This window comes from Pogoniulus pusillus, chromosome 3 (assembly GCF_015220805.1).
Source record: "Pogoniulus pusillus isolate bPogPus1 chromosome 3, bPogPus1.pri, whole genome shotgun sequence".
In the NCBI taxonomy this organism is placed as follows: Eukaryota; Metazoa; Chordata; class Aves; order Piciformes; family Lybiidae; genus Pogoniulus; species Pogoniulus pusillus.
This window is the reverse complement of record NC_087266.1, coordinates 4,933,996-4,950,378: the sequence shown is the minus strand read 5'-3', so window position 1 is coordinate 4,950,378 and position 16,383 is coordinate 4,933,996. Positions and strand designations below refer to the sequence as shown.

The following is a 16,383-nucleotide window of genomic DNA, read 5'->3' as shown; positions in this document are numbered from 1 at the left end:
CCTCAGGTCTATCACTATGTATACATAGTATGTTATTATGCTGTTCTGTCTTTCCAAGAAGAATAGTACCCAAGCCATTTGCCTTCACATACTGCACATTTTTTTGGTACTTACAGCCTTTTACTTCCACTCAAGAGGAACTTCGTCTGTAATAACTCCATAGCTATTACATCTCCATAAGATAAAAAAATTGTTCTAATGGACATGTTCTAGAAACAAGTCTTATGAAACACATACACGCTGCAGAACCCTCAATGAGCACAACTCTGCAGTTGTTTTGCTAAAAGGTAACTTCTTTTCCTGAGAAGCTGTCTTTAACATAGAGTTCGCTTCAGTATCTATCCTTCCTCAGTCTTGCAAAGAACTCCTGATCTCTGATAGAGCTAAATGGCCTGTCTTCAAACGTTCTAGTCCCAAAGCTCAACTGGTCCATATGGAGTTCAGCCCATAAAGTATACTCAAAGGCTGCTGAAGTACCTGTGCCACCTCCCAATATCCATGACTCCACTCATCCTGCATTACAGAAAAGCAAACATATTTGACTTTATGCATAGCACATTTTCTCACTCAACACCTCTATCAGTTTCTAAATCTATATGTCTTCTAAACACATATAGTACCCATGAAAGCATAACTCAGGTGCTTCCTACATATTTAACTTCCACATCCCTTTATTTTAAAAAATTGCATCAGAAAGTCACTTTCACTTGACAGAGTAGTGAATCTGAAGCCACCAGTGAGTGTTAACACCAGCCTGACCTCCTGCCACTGCATCTCACAGAAAAGATTTTCAAGCCAAAAAATTCTCCTGATCTTTGTTATTTTAAAACTAATCAAACACATGCAATTCACAGCTTTTTCCTTTGAAGGGCAATGCTGCATCTTTAATTAGTTTAATAGACAAAACCAAAGACAAGAAATAACCAAAGGCATCTGAAGTTCCCATAATTAAATATGTCTTATTTCACTAGCTCAGAACTCTTACTCTGGCAAAGCTGTTTGGAACATCTGTTATTTTCTCCCATTTTGAATAAAGACTTTGGAAATTAGATTTTCTTCTATACAGAATTTAATTCAGAATAAGAATAGTACATTTTTCCTCAATGCCTTTGAGAGTCATCAAGAAACACATATCTGAGTTAAAGGAGTTATGCCCCTCTATTTGCCTACCTCCATTAGTGCTGAAACTGCAGGTGAAGATGTGTATCTCCACCTCCACACAGCAATATTTTCTGGTCAAACTACGGCCTTCTCTATATGAAAGACTTCCCAGTTTCTGGAAAGCACTCGTGCCAAAACACATCTTTTAGCAGAAAACCTCCCAGACTAGGCAATGCCTGCAGCACACAAATTGTCATCAGCAAATCAGAAAATATCTAAGGAGAAAAAAAAAATCAATGTAATTGTAAAAATATTTAGATGTATAATGGGGATTTATTTTCTTGGCAGATAGCATCCCCTGCAGCTTCATCTGCAGTAAAGGGCTGTCCAGTTAATTACTGGCAAAAAAAACACACCCCAGACACATCACTTTGTAGAAGTAGGCTTTCTTCTGTCAAAAGTTCATGCTAGCTTATACAAAAGCAGCTGTATTGTCAAAAGTTTCCACTGATGCAACAGCATCTATTACAGGCCCTTTTGCCCCTGCAGTATATAGGTAAAAAAAAAAATAACACTCCATATTTAACTGTTTTTCCTGTACTTAGAGAAAAATAGGGAGCTTAAGATGAAAAACAGAAAAATCCAGGAAACATTTTCTCCTAAAGTTAAAGTTTAACTTAAAATGGTATGGTTATTAAATCACGCTCTTTCAACATCAAAGATGCAAAAATTTAAGTAACCCAGGTTCATTTTAATATAGGGAGTGTCAAAAGCTCAGTACATAAACTTACTGCAGGTGGTGAATTTTCTGAAGTCCAAAATATTCAGCTTTTTATGGGGGGAGTTTGTTAGTGCTATTTATTACAAACAGGGGTACATGTGTTTCCTTATAAATAGCATGATGCTCACCTGCTTGAGCAAAACTCCTCTGATAGCCTTCAGCCCAGATTCTTGCTATGAGTAAACTTCATACACATCATGCCACAATCCAGTCATGCAACATTTCCTATTATGTGTGGAAAAATCTATGTCTCTTACTTCTCTGCTGATGTCTTAGGAAATACCTACAGTAGTGCCCTATCAGACGATCACTTACTGCTTTAGCTGACTAAACAGCTGAATGGGTCTTAGTTCAACCTGTAGCTTTGATTTAAAAGCTTATGAACCATGACATATGTAGTAGGCCAACACAAATAGAATAAGGAGAAAAGTGGGGAAAATAAGGCCAAGTCAAGAAGATACTGCTAAGAAGCAACAAAACAGAATTCAGATTGCATGTGGAAGTTTTGCTGAGGAATGTATTTTTTCCTGTAGTTTCTGTAAAAGAAGTTGGCTGATTCCAAACCAGCAATGCCCAAGATTTTACTGTAAAAGTTCTGCCTCCACTAATAATGCAGAGGTCATAAAAACACTTGCCCCAAAAGCTCACTGCAAAGCTTTTATAACAGTTTCAGTTATCAGACTAAAAGCAATCAAAGTAATTTTCCTACCACACAATGTATTTTCTTAAAGAACAAAAATTCCTTACAAATGACTCAAATGTGCAAATCAGCAACTTTTCTAGCGTCGAGTATTTATCATTCGAGAGAAACCAAACAACTGCTGTCTCCTGCAAAGTGACTGGCAGGAAAAAAAAAAAGACAGGTTGGCACAGATGTGTACTTGGGCTGGTACCTCAGAGATCCAACAGGATAAGCTATGTGTTCCCTGATGTTGCACAAAACAGTTTGCATACACAGTTTTGCAGAATATATACCGAGATTTACCTTTCTCTGTGCTAAAAAATAAAAATCAAACATTGTAACCAAACACTGAGATGACAGTATTCGAGTCTGAAATCAATTATAAACATGAAATTGTGTTGCTTGCTTTCTACTCTTTGTTCTTCCCTCTAAATCTCACAACTGATTTTGTTATGTAAAGTCCAAGAGCCACTTTCATACGTTTTCTTTTGGCCCACATAGGAACAGATTTTGACATGAACTGTGAGCAGACCAAATAAAACAGAACATCAGAGCTCAAACAGGTGATTTTAAAAAAAAAAATTCAAACATTTTCCCCCTATCTTTCACCTCAGAACACAGGTATCTTCACAAAACTGTTTTGACTGACACTCATGTACTTACATGTGTGCAGCTCTCTCATGAAGGGCGGCAGATAAGTTAAGGAACAGCTAAAATCTTCTAAGCTATTAATAGAAATGTTAAAAAATCCTGCCCAATTTAGCTTTTACTTCCTTCTTCAACTTAGACTAACATTTCCCATGATTATTTGGATCTCTCTGAGCTAACATCCCAGCTCATTCCAAGTGCTGCTTCAATGCACGTGTGAATAACACTCGTTCCTCATATACTGTGCTAAAGATTAGGGTTGGAGCAGAGGTGGTCTTCACTGAATGTAAAGCAAGAAAATGAGGTTGCATTTTACAGCACCACTGATTAAACTTTGCTGAGTTTCAGTAAATCAAAGGAGCTTATAAAGGGCAACATATTCTCTCACAACAACATTGTTATGACTGAGATTCATAAATCCAGATCAGCTCTTCCCCTCGCCTCCTAGTTTTAGATAGTGTTCACGACCATTCTATTAGTGACCATGCGGTTATCAAGTTTCACAAAGTTTCAGAGAATGAAGAACATCAAACCCCTAAGTTTAAAACTGGACCAGTGAAGGAAGCTGCATACAGAAGGAACTCCTCCGTATCATCCCACAGCTTTCAGATAGGAATTTCTTTGTTTACCATGCACAAAGACATGTTACTATCACATACACCCTCTAAGATAAACTAAAGCCAAGAGCAGAAGTAAATATATCATCTGCCTTTTGGTCTTCAGTAAAAGACAGATTACTCCACTCAGATTCAATCTTTAAAATGAAATTGTTTCATAATGAAAATTTAACAATGCAAAATACAGATATTCCATTTGCTTCAAACTGACATTTTGGTCACTGGTTAAAATTTTAAGAGACCTAAAAAGACTATGCAGCTATAGTAAAACTAGGTGTTTTAAACAGCTTCTGTCGGCCCTAGTACATACCAAGAGGCGGGACACATTCCTGTCTACAAAGGCTCCTCATTAACAGCTTAAAATAAAGACAAAAGTATCTCCCCTAATGCACTGTGTTTTACTTACAGATAATTAAGTATCAAGAGAGTTTCCTCATAAAGTAACTGTTTGTAAACAAAAAGTAAACATCAACAAAACAAACCAGCTCCTGGAAATGGAAGTGTTTCAAATTCATAACAACGCTATTCCAAGCATCAGAGGTTGAACTAACTGTGCTGCTCCCTGGGTATCCAAAAACAAATGGAAAAACTTCTCTGGATTTCCATCCACTTAAACACAAAATTAGTAGTAAAAAAAGAAAACCAAAACAAACCACCAGCCCCCCTCCCCCTCAAACCTTCACATATTCCATATTGCTAATGCAAAGTAATCTGCTAGGAAATTCACATAATTTATGGGTTTGCTTTAATTACATTTGATAGGGTAACAATGCTACTGTTGTGGCAAAGCATTTCAACCAAACAGATCTGGAAGAAAGTGTGAACCAGCTCCCTATTAACTACCAAGAAATTAAAAATAAATGTCTGTCTCCAGACCATCATTTCCCCTAAATCCCAACATAGTATGCTAGTCCTCACAGTTCAAACAGGAATTGTGCATCTTGGGCTCTTCCATTAGACAGCTAATCAAATGCAGCAACTTGCTATGCATTTCATATCCTTATTACAAATAACTGCAGCCCAGGAATGCACAAGCATTCATATTTGGTTTCCGTTGACTTTTCCTTCATTCCTGTGATTAAAATCCACTTCACATAGACTTTTGATACTCTAAATTTTATTCTGCCATGGGGTACTGTGGCACTCATGACTGAAATACAAGCGCTCCAGGGAGAAATAACTCCTATTGAATTTAAACCAGGTTATTAATACATTACAGAAAATTCCACTAAAACGATAATAAATTAAAATTCAGTAATTCAAATGAAAACTAGCTAATTAGAGTATGTCTATATCAATGAAAGCAAAGTGGCACAGACCATCACCCTGAGAATTAATTCAAAAAGATCTAAGGATTTCCATAGATTTCTAAAGCAGTAAACAAATCTGATTTCTGAAAAGGAAAAAAAAGAACACAAAGTATTGCCCAGAAGGGCATTTTTTTCTGTTTCTACAGTTCCAAACTGCAAATATTTACTAGTTGTATCTCACAAAAAATAAAAACAGCAAGAAAAACACCTGAATTTTACCCCTAAAACTTACAGACAAAAATCACTTAAGTAATTACTACAGCTAATTACCCCATGTAAGACAGAAGAAAGGATGAAGACATGCCATGAGTAACCTAGATTCAAAGAATCACAGAATCAACCAGTTTGGAAGAGACCTCCAAGATCAGCCAGTCCAACCGAGCACCCAGCCGTAGTCAATCAACTAGACCACGGCATTAAGTGCCTCATCCAGTCTCTGCTTGAACACTTCCAGGGACAGCCACTCCACCACCTCCCTGAGCAGCCCATTCCAATGTCAAATCACTCTCTCTGGCAACAACTTCCTCCTAATATTCAGCTTAGACCTCCCCTAGCACAACTTGAGACTGTGTCCCCTTATGCTGTTTCTGGTTGCCTGGCAGAAGAGACCAACCCCCACTTGGCTACAGCCTCCCTCCAGGTAGTTGAAGACAGCAATGAGATCATCCCTGAGCCTCCTCCATGCTAAACACCCCCAGCCTCTCCTCACAGGGCTTGCGTTCCAGGCCTCTCATCAACTTTGTCACCCTTCTCTAGACACATTCCACTACTTCAACATCTCTCTTGAATTGAGGAGCCCAGAACTGCAGACAAGTAGCTTTAAAAATAATAAAAAAAAAAACAAAACAGAAGTGAAGAACTGCTTTTTGAACAGATGTATGTAGCTGCTGTACATAATTAAGTAAATACTCCTAACAAACTGATTGTAAATGAAAGTTACTTTTAGTGTCATTATAAAAGTATATTTGCTGGCTTACAACAGCAATGGTTTCTAGCAAAACCAGACAGTTACATCTGATCAAACTACACCACTATTCTCAGGCTTAACCATCGCAACAGCTTAAACAACTTGTAACATGTCACAGGAAAAGTAATGCTGGATCAAGAATACGGAGGGGTGGGATTGCAAAAAAAACAAAGTTTTAAACAGTTGGTAATGATGACTGTAATTATTATAGCAGTACTGGATGAGGAGAGTGAGAGGAAGGGGATAAATCAAATTCAAGTGTAACCCAATTTCCTATTAGATATCGACCCATTTGTCAGCAAGAGATGAGATAGCAAACAAACAAGCCAAGTGCAACTGCTAACAAACGTAAGTCAAATGCTGATGTGATTTCTTAACATATGGGGAAAAAAGGAAAGAGGAATACAACCCTACTTAACAAAACTAAACCCAAAACAAAGAGCAAGACTGGTAGAGAAACATTGTCTTATCACATTACAGCTCATTATCCACGCCAGAGGAATCCAAGCATTGCCAACAGCAAAGCAAGTTACATGCAGCCCTTGAGAAAGCCCAAGACCATGAAGACACCTGCTTCTAACTTTTGATAGTCAAAACACCCAACCTTCTGATTTGGCAGAGAGAGCAACAAACCACAGAGCTGCTCCAAGTGCATTTACTGCCAGATTGAAGGATAAAAAAGCCTAAAAAATTTCAAGCATTTGTTTGTAACCCAAGTTTAAATTTCCCTATGTTATCCACTCTGGGTCTAGAAATCCAGTTTACTGTAGTAACTTCAAAAACTTCTAGCTGAGTATCAACAAGTTGGTTTTGCTTTGGAGTTTTTGGGACAAAAATAATCGAAGGATGACACAAGTTTCATTATCACATTTTTCAACAGGTCAAAAAAAATCAGCTTTTACAAGCTCTTGACACAGAAAAAAAATACACTGAATATTTTACTATGAAACAGTGTTACAGATTCATAACTTCTGCTTTAAATTGTATTAAGCTAAGTGTTAAAAACTAACAAAGGCTACAAACAATAGGGATTTTTTTTCATGTCACAGTACACAGCCAGTGGCTCAAATAGCTACATGCTGCTGGAAGTACCATATTTAGAGTAAATACATGAAATACCAGAGCAGTTTCAACATCTGCAAACTTACCACTTCCTACATAAGCAAAAGAATCACTGCTCCTAGAACAGCACTGTAAGAGTGGACAAATGTTGTGATTGAAGAACTGCTTGCTTGGGAGGAAACAAAGAATATTACGATTTCAGAAGTGCTCTTTTCCCTTTAGTCCTGAAAAGGTATTCAGGAGAAAAGGAAAAAGAAGGGGTTGATGTGGAGATCTCTTCCTCAGTAAATTAACATAGATCTGGAGGAAATTATTTAAGAGCTCAGAATGACTAACTACTTTGCTCTAGCAAGGGGGTTTGACTGGATGATCTTCAGAAATCTCTTTGACCCCTACCATTCCATGATTCTGTGTGTGATAAAAATCTACATAGACCATATATATGAATTAAAATGAAAGCACTGGATTTCCTTTCATGTAACCACTCTTCACTAAAGTAAATTTCCGTATACTTCATACTTGAAATTGACCCACAAGTTACTTTTTATGCAAATCTTGTTCTTTTTCACCCTGCCTTGACATAAAACTTCTAAAAGCCTAATTTATTCATGTTTAATATTGCAAATGATCCAGATAAGCATTACTTTAATAAAGCTCCTTTAGCAAAACAGCACAGGAGACATTTAGTCACAATTGGAAAATCCAGCCTATTTGTTAAGTCTTTATAAAATGCTTAACGTCATTTTCACACAGCTAAATACAGCTTAGTTTTCTAATTTTTCAAATCTCAATACCAGATTTGTCACATATTAGTCATAACTTGGATTTGCCATCAGCAGGCTTGAGCCTAGCAAACTGAATTTACTAATATTATTCTGAGATTCAGAAACTACCAGTTAGTGGTAGTTCGTTCAAGTTTAGGAGGATGTATAGTTGATAAAAACATCATCCCCTGCCTGCTCATAGTCACATTCCACAATAGAGAAAACTGCTAGAACAGCAACAAAAATATCAAACCAAATAATTTTATACCTGCATCAGTTTCTTTCCTTTCCACTTGCATTGCAGCTTTTTGGCCTGTTGTTTACTTGTAATCTAGGGCAGATGTAATCACTTATAGACTCTTCTACGTAAGCCTTTGCAAGATAACATTCAGATCCAAATTACAACTACTTTTAGCATTAAGACTTCAACCAGCAGTAACTCTAAACTACTATACATACATACCGATGGACAACAGCAAACAAACAACAAACAGCTCTTTGACAAAACGCGAAGTTTTCATTGCTGCAGCAGCAGAGTTTGCTGAGCTATTCAGAAGTAAAGACACATACTTGAGATCATTGCTTTAAAGGTATTTTATGAACGACTTGGAAATGTTCAATAAACGTCTCAGTACAGGACTTCGAAAAATTATAAACAAGTCATTTACAATACTTAACTGATTTCTTCTGTCATGCTTGAGGAAGATCTACTCACCGATTACAAAATTTAAGTGTGCATATATGTCACACTGTTTCACAAAAACAATGGACATTTGAGAAATTATTAAGTGAGAAGTCTTTAAAGATACTAAAGAAATGAAATTTAAGGAGGTAGTTAAAAACCCACAACCTTCAGAATATAAAAAGCATCTCTGCTGCAGAAAATCTGTTGCATTTTCCAAGGAAAGCAAAATGTCAGTAACATTTTCTAAGAGAACTTTCCCAGTATTCTATCATTGTTAAGTACTTTACTGATCATGTATTTTACATAAGGCAACATACACAAAACGAAAAAGGGAAGCTTTAAATTCCATATTGGATAAGTCATCTCTTTTGTATTATTATGCAAACTAGCATGACTTTGTGAGCCAAGTCACTAGGAACAGCTTTAAACTTCCACATCTAAAGATCAAAAAATGATTTGAGGATGAGAAGCTAAAGACTGAAATAGATCATTAAGTCACAAGCTAAACTGTAAAAGGATCTCTTCTCCAAACATCACTTTAGGAAGACATGGCTACAGCACTTAAGTATTTTTTTTAAAGAAATTCACAACTAGAGCTAAATCCCAAAGTTACATGACACCTGAAAAACCACAACTTACGGGAAACAATGGAAGTACAAGGATTCACAGTAAGTTGATTGCAGGTGTCCCACAGCTTCTCCTCCTTAACTTCCTGCCTCTTACTTCATCCCAAGCAGAATACTGCTTCAGGCTAAGTAAAATAAAACAACAGCTGCAGAACTAAGTGGCTATTCTTTCTGCAAATGAGCAGCTGTGGTAGAAAACTGGCCCTCTGGCAGTCTAGAGGAGTATGATAGTTCTTGTACTTTACTAAAAGGCACAAGCAAATACTCTAAAGGAATTCTAGTAAAAAGTTAAGAAAAGTTGGCAAAGGAAGAAATGATAAAACAATCATGGAAACGCTCAAAGAAAAAGGAATACCTCAAAAGAAAGTTGTAATAAAGCAATTATCTGTATTTGAAATAATTAGTTACACATAACAATTCTAAGCAAAATTAGCGACTGCCTCCAGAAATTAAAGTCAACTATAAAATGGGAAGCAAAGATGCAAGAAACTTCAGGTAATCCTGCCAAAACCAGAAAGAACATATAGAAGTTGTTAAGCACTACAATACTATAAAAGGAACGTGGATAATCTATTTCTACTGGAGAACACAGTAGTATCCAAAAGACCAGGAGTTAACCCACAGTGCCACTGAAATAAAGCAGTTATGCTTCAGTACATTCAAGGCAGGTGAACATTTAAAACACTGGTTTTCCCTGCTTGAGTACAAATCTCTTGTGATATACAGTGGGAAATAAAAGATCCTTGTCCTTCAGTTCTACAAGACATCCTCTGGGTACTGTCTCATCTGTAAGCAGTTGTTCTCTGCACAGAGATAAAGCAAGTCTTCTACTAGACTTTCATTTGTACTAGTAGGGGCCTCTAGACAAAACCAAACTAGCTGACATAAGGTACTTGAGAAGCAAGTTCCCAACATGCTCAGTTAAGATTACTTTCACTTACACAGCTCACAAACATATGACTGACAGAGTGGTGTTCTGCTTTACTGTCTTCCTTAAAAATTCCTTCACAATAAGAAGTCAAGGAAGTCAGAGACTCACATAACTATAGAGAAACTTCCTGTTAAGATCGGGTAATGACAGCATTGCAACTTCCTTCCAAGTCATTCATCCACATTCTCCTTTAAACAGCAATACTCCATTAGCTAAAAGCTGACAGGCTCACTATGCCATCCTTATTCAGAGCCCAACCCTAAAGATGTTTCAGGTTAAAGCTGTTGTAACTGTACAGCATGCAATTGTACACACACATCATTATGCTACTGAGATATCACAACTACAGCTGTTTCACTGAACTGTCCTAGTGAAACATGGTTAAAGCCAACTAGAAGGTATCTCATGGGTTTCCCACTATGAAAGTACACACTCTCATCTGCACCCCCACGCCCATAACAATCACATAAAGAGTGAAACCTCACAAACAACCTGAAACCCTTGTTCTAAGCATCACTATACCAGCACTGAATCCAGCAACAAAAAGCTAAATCTTTGTATACAAGTTAAACCCACAAATCAGTCCTACTACTGCTCAGAGAGGTGTGAAAACTAGGACAAAGTCCTACACAAATGGGTTTTTCTGTGAAAGAAATTTCATTAACTATGCTTTGACAATTTTGAGACTATTAAAACTGTCAGATTCCTGTAAAAGAGGTAATCCATCATTACACAAGCAGCACCTAGGTTACAAAACTGAGAATCCTTATGCCAGCTGGAAGAGCGGACTTTCAAAATGGCAGAAAAACAAATCCTAAGTGCAAACATATGTATGTAATTGGAAGGTGATTATTGATACCTACGATTAGCCATGTCCACTTCTAAATCCTTCTCCTTCAAACCAAGAAAACCAGCAATGTTTTGCAACATTATAGAGGGATCACTCTTTGGAGTAGATTACATTTTTACCAGCATGGGCTACAAATGCCTTTTTTGTATTCTTTAAGGTAAGGGCCACAGTGAAAAAAAGGGAACATACAAACCTAGGATGGGGAGTACTTGAGTTTTGGAACCCCACAAACTGTCGAGATCAAGGTAAGTATAGGAATAATCATGCACAAGTACTTCTGTTGTATTTTGCCCTATTTGTACAAATTCATGTGAGGCTGAGATACTTAAATGTGTCCATCAAGGCTCAAAGAAAAGCTTAAAGAAACAGTTTCAGAAACTGAACAGTCAGATTTTGAGATCTGTACAAGCAACATAAATGTCACATTAACAAGGACACATGTCAGGGTCACAGAAAATACTACAAAACCAAGGCTTCATTCCAGGACACTATTAGAAAACTCATCAACTCGCCTGGGACACCACCTTTAACAAATTAAGTTTAAACTGTCATTATCATAATAAATACTAATTAGAAAAACATTTCAAAAGCATGCTGTCTGTGAGGATTCATATATTGTCATTCACAGTGAGATGTCAGTTCACAGGACTTATTTAGTAGTTCAACTATTTTTTGTAAAAGGAAGATATGTGCAAATAATTCAGAGGTGGGGCTTGAGCTACAGCTTGTGCAAAAAAAACAAATAATTTTTAAACACACAACCATAAACGGCATGAACAAAGAAAATGTTCAAAATACGACACCATGTGTCATTTCCTGATGCCAGGAACAGAGACTCCTAACAAACATAATAGGGACAGCATACAAACCTTATCTGCCCAGGATCTATTTTAACTAGAGAAGTAACAAAATCAAAAATCTCCAACATAGCAAACCAAACAAGTAGTAAAACTCATTAAAAAAAAAAAAAAAAAAAAAAAAGTTGGCTTTTCTCTGATAAAATAACTGGGGAAATGGTGTTCTCATTCAGTGACTAACAGAGCGCTTTCTAAGGAAGTTCAAGCACCTTTCTACAGCAGCATCTTATGGGTCCCAATGATGATGTCCCCTAGCAACCACGTCCAGAACACCAACAGGAATACATATGCCAGTCTAAGGAGCAGTTGTCTGCTTGGCTTGTTGTTCTTTTTCATAAAGCTTATACCATGAAATAGATCAGCTGTTAAATGCCCTATTACCAAAACTGCACTTTTAGCACTAGCCCAAGTTAAACCTGACAATGTATTTTCCAGAAAGCTTCCCTTCTGTTGTGTGAAAACCATTACCACCACAACTTCATATATATGCCATATGTACCAAAAGGTGTCTTGTCCACCTGAAACTCATTTACTTAAAGTCCAAAGATTTTCAGAGCCTTCTGACACCCCAGGACAACTAGGAGTAACAAAGCCACTTACTTTGGCTTCAAGAAAGAGATTAAACTGAAGAGGGAATACCAGAAAGAAACTAAGGTAGCTGTTCTTCGACTATCCCAAAAAAAATTATCCCATGTCTCTCAGGTACTCACAGAACAGTAATTTCTTAAAGTCAGACATGTGTTGGTGGATACAAGAAATAACCATAGTACAAATACTCCTAGTATTACATCTGGTCTTCTCATCTCAATATAGGGCGACTCAAAAGACAAAAATTCAAGACACACGAAGACCTAATCTTCTCAAAGATGTAGGTGGGAGGAAAGGAGAAAGAACACATACAGAAGGCATAGCCACACATCTCTCTTCAGTATACTTCCTTACATACTGCTTGGGTAGAGGAAAAGGGTCCTTAAAAGGCCCAGAATAAATAGATACAAGATAATATGGTATTCAAACCAAGAACATACTCACTCCTGTGACCATACAGCTTAATAGGAGGCAGACAAATATGAACTTCGGTGCTAAGCATTCTCTTGATAATCACCTGGATGGAACACAGTTGATGCAAAACCTTTTAAGCCTTCCCACCTTGGATCTATTTTTAATAGAAGCTGAAAAACGGCCAGTACCTGTATGGGGTGTTAATCTTAGGTACCAGTGGTCTAAAGAAGTCTTCCAGGCCTATCTTCCCGAGTGAAGGAGACAGACGAGAAAGGTAAGACTCAGAAGAACACTCTCAATGAAAGAACTTAGCCCCTCAAACTCTCATTTCTCGTATTATTCTACGTGGAAAAGTTACAAGAGTAACAGAAAGGCTTTTTTTTCTTTTTCTACTAGACTATCTATCAAAGAATTGAGACAATTATGGTTGACTATTCCCATTTGAAACTCCTGCACCTCCTCTGCAGAACAGGGGAGTGATGGCTCCAGCAAAACAAAAACCAGATCAATTAATAAATAAATTACGATCCATTTCTCTGCTTAGCCTCTTCTCTCGCTCCAAGGAAGCAGCATAAGGCAAGTCCGATCCTTCAGGAGCTCGCGTTCTCCAGGGCCCTGTGCACAGGGAAGGGCTAAGAAGGCCCCTTCTGTAGGGCTGATACACTGAACAGCCTCTCCTAAGCTCTCCATCGCCACGTCCCCGATCTTACGTTTCCTCCACTCAAGAGAATGTCCTACGCTGAAATACATAGAGCTTCTCCGCCTGACGAGGCTTTACGTTCCGGCCAGGCCGGTGGCAAAGAGGCAGCCCCACAGTAGTTACTACGCTCCACAGGACCTCGGGGCAGAGGGGAGCCCGGCGGGACGCGCCGGGGAAAGCCCTTCGGCCGCCATCCCCCCGCGGTACTCACAGTCCAGGTGCTTTTTCTTGGGCCCCATGACCTCATGAGTCGTGGCCTTGCAGACGGTTTTGGAGACCGCCGAGCCGGTCACGCTGTGCTGCGCCGCCGTGATGCGGTCGGTGAGGCTTTGGCCGGACATGGCGAGTGGTTGGCGGCGCTGGAACCGAGAGCGGCTCCGCTCCCTCCTCAGGGGCCGGGACGGGAGGACTAGCCGGGCGATGGAGCTGCACGGACTCCTCACCCCGCCGTGCCGCAGGCGGCCCCCGCTCCGCCCTAAGGGACGGACCTGTCACCCGAGGAGGGACCCCTCCTCCTCCTCCCACCCCCCTCCCCCAGCCGCCGTCCCCTCCCCCCTGCGCGCCTTCCGCTCGGCCGGGGCAGGGGACACAGGCTGGGCGCCGCAGGAAAATGGCGGCGGCAGAGCTCCTCCTCGGAGCTTGCCGGGGCCGCCCGCGCCACGTGACCTGCCCAGCGCTCCGCCCCCGTGACACGCCCCGGCGCGCCCCGCGCGAGCCGCTCGGCGCAGCCAGGAGGTGGTGAGGGGAGGGGGGGCCGCGCGGGCGTGTCACGTGGGGCCGCGCGCCCCTGCGCGGGGGTGGCGGGACGGAGCCGGAGCTGCCGCGGCGAGAGCTCTGGGCGGGAACGGGAACGGGGTGCGGACAGCTCCGGCCTCTCCGCGCCCCCGGCCTGTGCAGGGCCGGAGAACCTGCCAAAGCGTGGCGATGCTGGAGCTGAGGGTTCCTCTGGTATCCCTTCCCCGGTGGTGGGTGAATGGGATCGTCTGCGAGCCGCTGCTTGGGTTCAGTAGGGCGGGTTAAATCGCCGTGTAGAAATCCTGTGCATCAAGTGGTAGTAGAGGTCTCCGCCCTGAAGGAAGTCTTTGTATTTCTCAGCTTGGAAAGTTGTGGGAACTCCTTCAGTGCCACCTCAGACAATGGAAGTGTAAAGGAAAATTCAATTGACAGGCAATAAGGAGTTTGGAGCTGAGTTTGTAACGGCTGCGATCGTGCTTCTCCTCAGAGTTATGTTTTTTATTTGAAAACTTGCCAAAAATTTCTCGAATGTACATCACAGCAAGCATAAAATACTGTTTAAAAGGCGGCTCTCAGGTCTGTCGTGATTAACCTCCCGTTGTTTCGCTTCTCAGCTAATGCTTCACAGGGCTCTCGGATTTAGTAGCTCCACCCCTGCCTTGTTGAGATTTTGCACGAAGTTCCTTAGTGTTTCTGTTCAGAGGAGTTAAGTAACTGTTCCTTAACGTGCCTTGTGTAAGCCTGGTACCTGTGTGACCCAGACGTAGTGGTAGAACAAAGAGGAACTGGAGTCATTACCTCCTGCTGTGCATTACCAAGGTGCAGTCACAGTCTCCCAGCTATCTGCGACTTTCATTACTTATTACAAGAGGGATCTTCTCCTCCCTCCTAAAGGTACAGCAGCGAATGATACAGCAAAAGCACAGGATTCCAGCAGACAAACGTTCTTCCTCTCTCAGAAGTGCCTCCTCAAGAGTCGGCTTGAAACTGTCCCTCATCCATGCAACCAGTGTAATATTTATTAGACAACTTAAACAGAAGCAGTATACAAATGCTACTCGTCTCTCTCTGCTTGACAGGACATATAAGTAGGACTATCTGTTTATAATGCGTAAGGAAAATCGGTGCCAGGGGAGGGACATCTGGCCAAAGCTGAACCCAAAGAGTGCCATTGCTTTGTGTGAGGAAGGAACGCTTGTGCATGTAGAACTTGGTTCCTCCATAATGCCAGGCTCTTTGAAGATATGGTCATGGTTGTATTTCCTGGCTCCTGAGTTGCTTCTGGAGTCTCAAATACCCATGCTGGGGAAATAAATCGGAGACATACAGAGCAGTGGACTTTGAGGTCTGACAGCTTTAGTACGAAGCTTCGTGCCACGAAAACACCGAGACTGCTATAGGCTTGTTGATACAGCAGCACATATCACTGTGAAGGTATCTTCTTTTTTTCTTGTTTCCAAATTATACTGTAAATCAGAGGTATACATAATTGTGACATTGCTGACATTTTTTATGCTAACTTCAACTAGGATCAAGATTTCAACACCCCACTGCAAGCTGCCACTTGGAGAAGTTCGTGACATTGGCCGAAGTAATTTAGGCTCTGTCAGTTCTTCTCTGATTATGCCTGTTGCTTTCTCAAGGAACAGTGAAACTGCCCAAACAGGGGAAACTTGTGACTCCAAGAGTTACTTGAGACCAGATTTGGACAAAATATCTTATTCCTAAGGGGACAAAAGGTGACCTCGGTCTTAGAGATCAAAAACCAAAAATAAATTTAGCCTTTTTACAGTGCTTCACATGCACAGAAACCTCACAGTGTTACCCCACAGTTAAAAATTCCTCTTGTTATTTTTGTTCATAAGGAAAAAATGAGAGAGAAGTGGTGGGAAAACAAGTTTTTGTAGTTGTTTGCTGCTTTTTAAATTGCTTGGGAGCCACGATACCATTCCAGTGAGGGAGTTTGAAGTGCCATGATAGATAGTATCTGAGCACCTCCCAAAGATTTGGAAATTGAAATCAAAATATTATCTCTTTTCCTCTCCAAGCTGAAGAAAACAAGTCT

The 16,383-nt window shown here is 40.1% G+C and overlaps 1 protein-coding gene across 6 annotated transcripts in view; it reads right to left on the bottom strand.

The window, feature by feature from the left end:
* PICALM (phosphatidylinositol binding clathrin assembly protein) overlaps positions 1-14,101 on the bottom strand; it is a 77,224-nt gene extending 63,123 nt beyond the window's left edge. For 3 of the 6 annotated variants that reach the window (XM_064169066.1, XM_064169083.1, XM_064169074.1), the window contains exon 1: positions 13,795-14,101. In XM_064169066.1, coding sequence (XP_064025136.1) covers positions 13,795-13,924 — 130 coding nt within the window. In that variant the 5' untranslated portion in view covers positions 13,925-14,101. The remainder of the gene's footprint in view (positions 1-13,794) is intronic. The other 3 variants (XM_064169092.1, XM_064169093.1, XM_064169098.1) reach the window with 1 other exon arrangement.
* Positions 14,102-16,383: the final 2,282 nt, after the last annotated feature.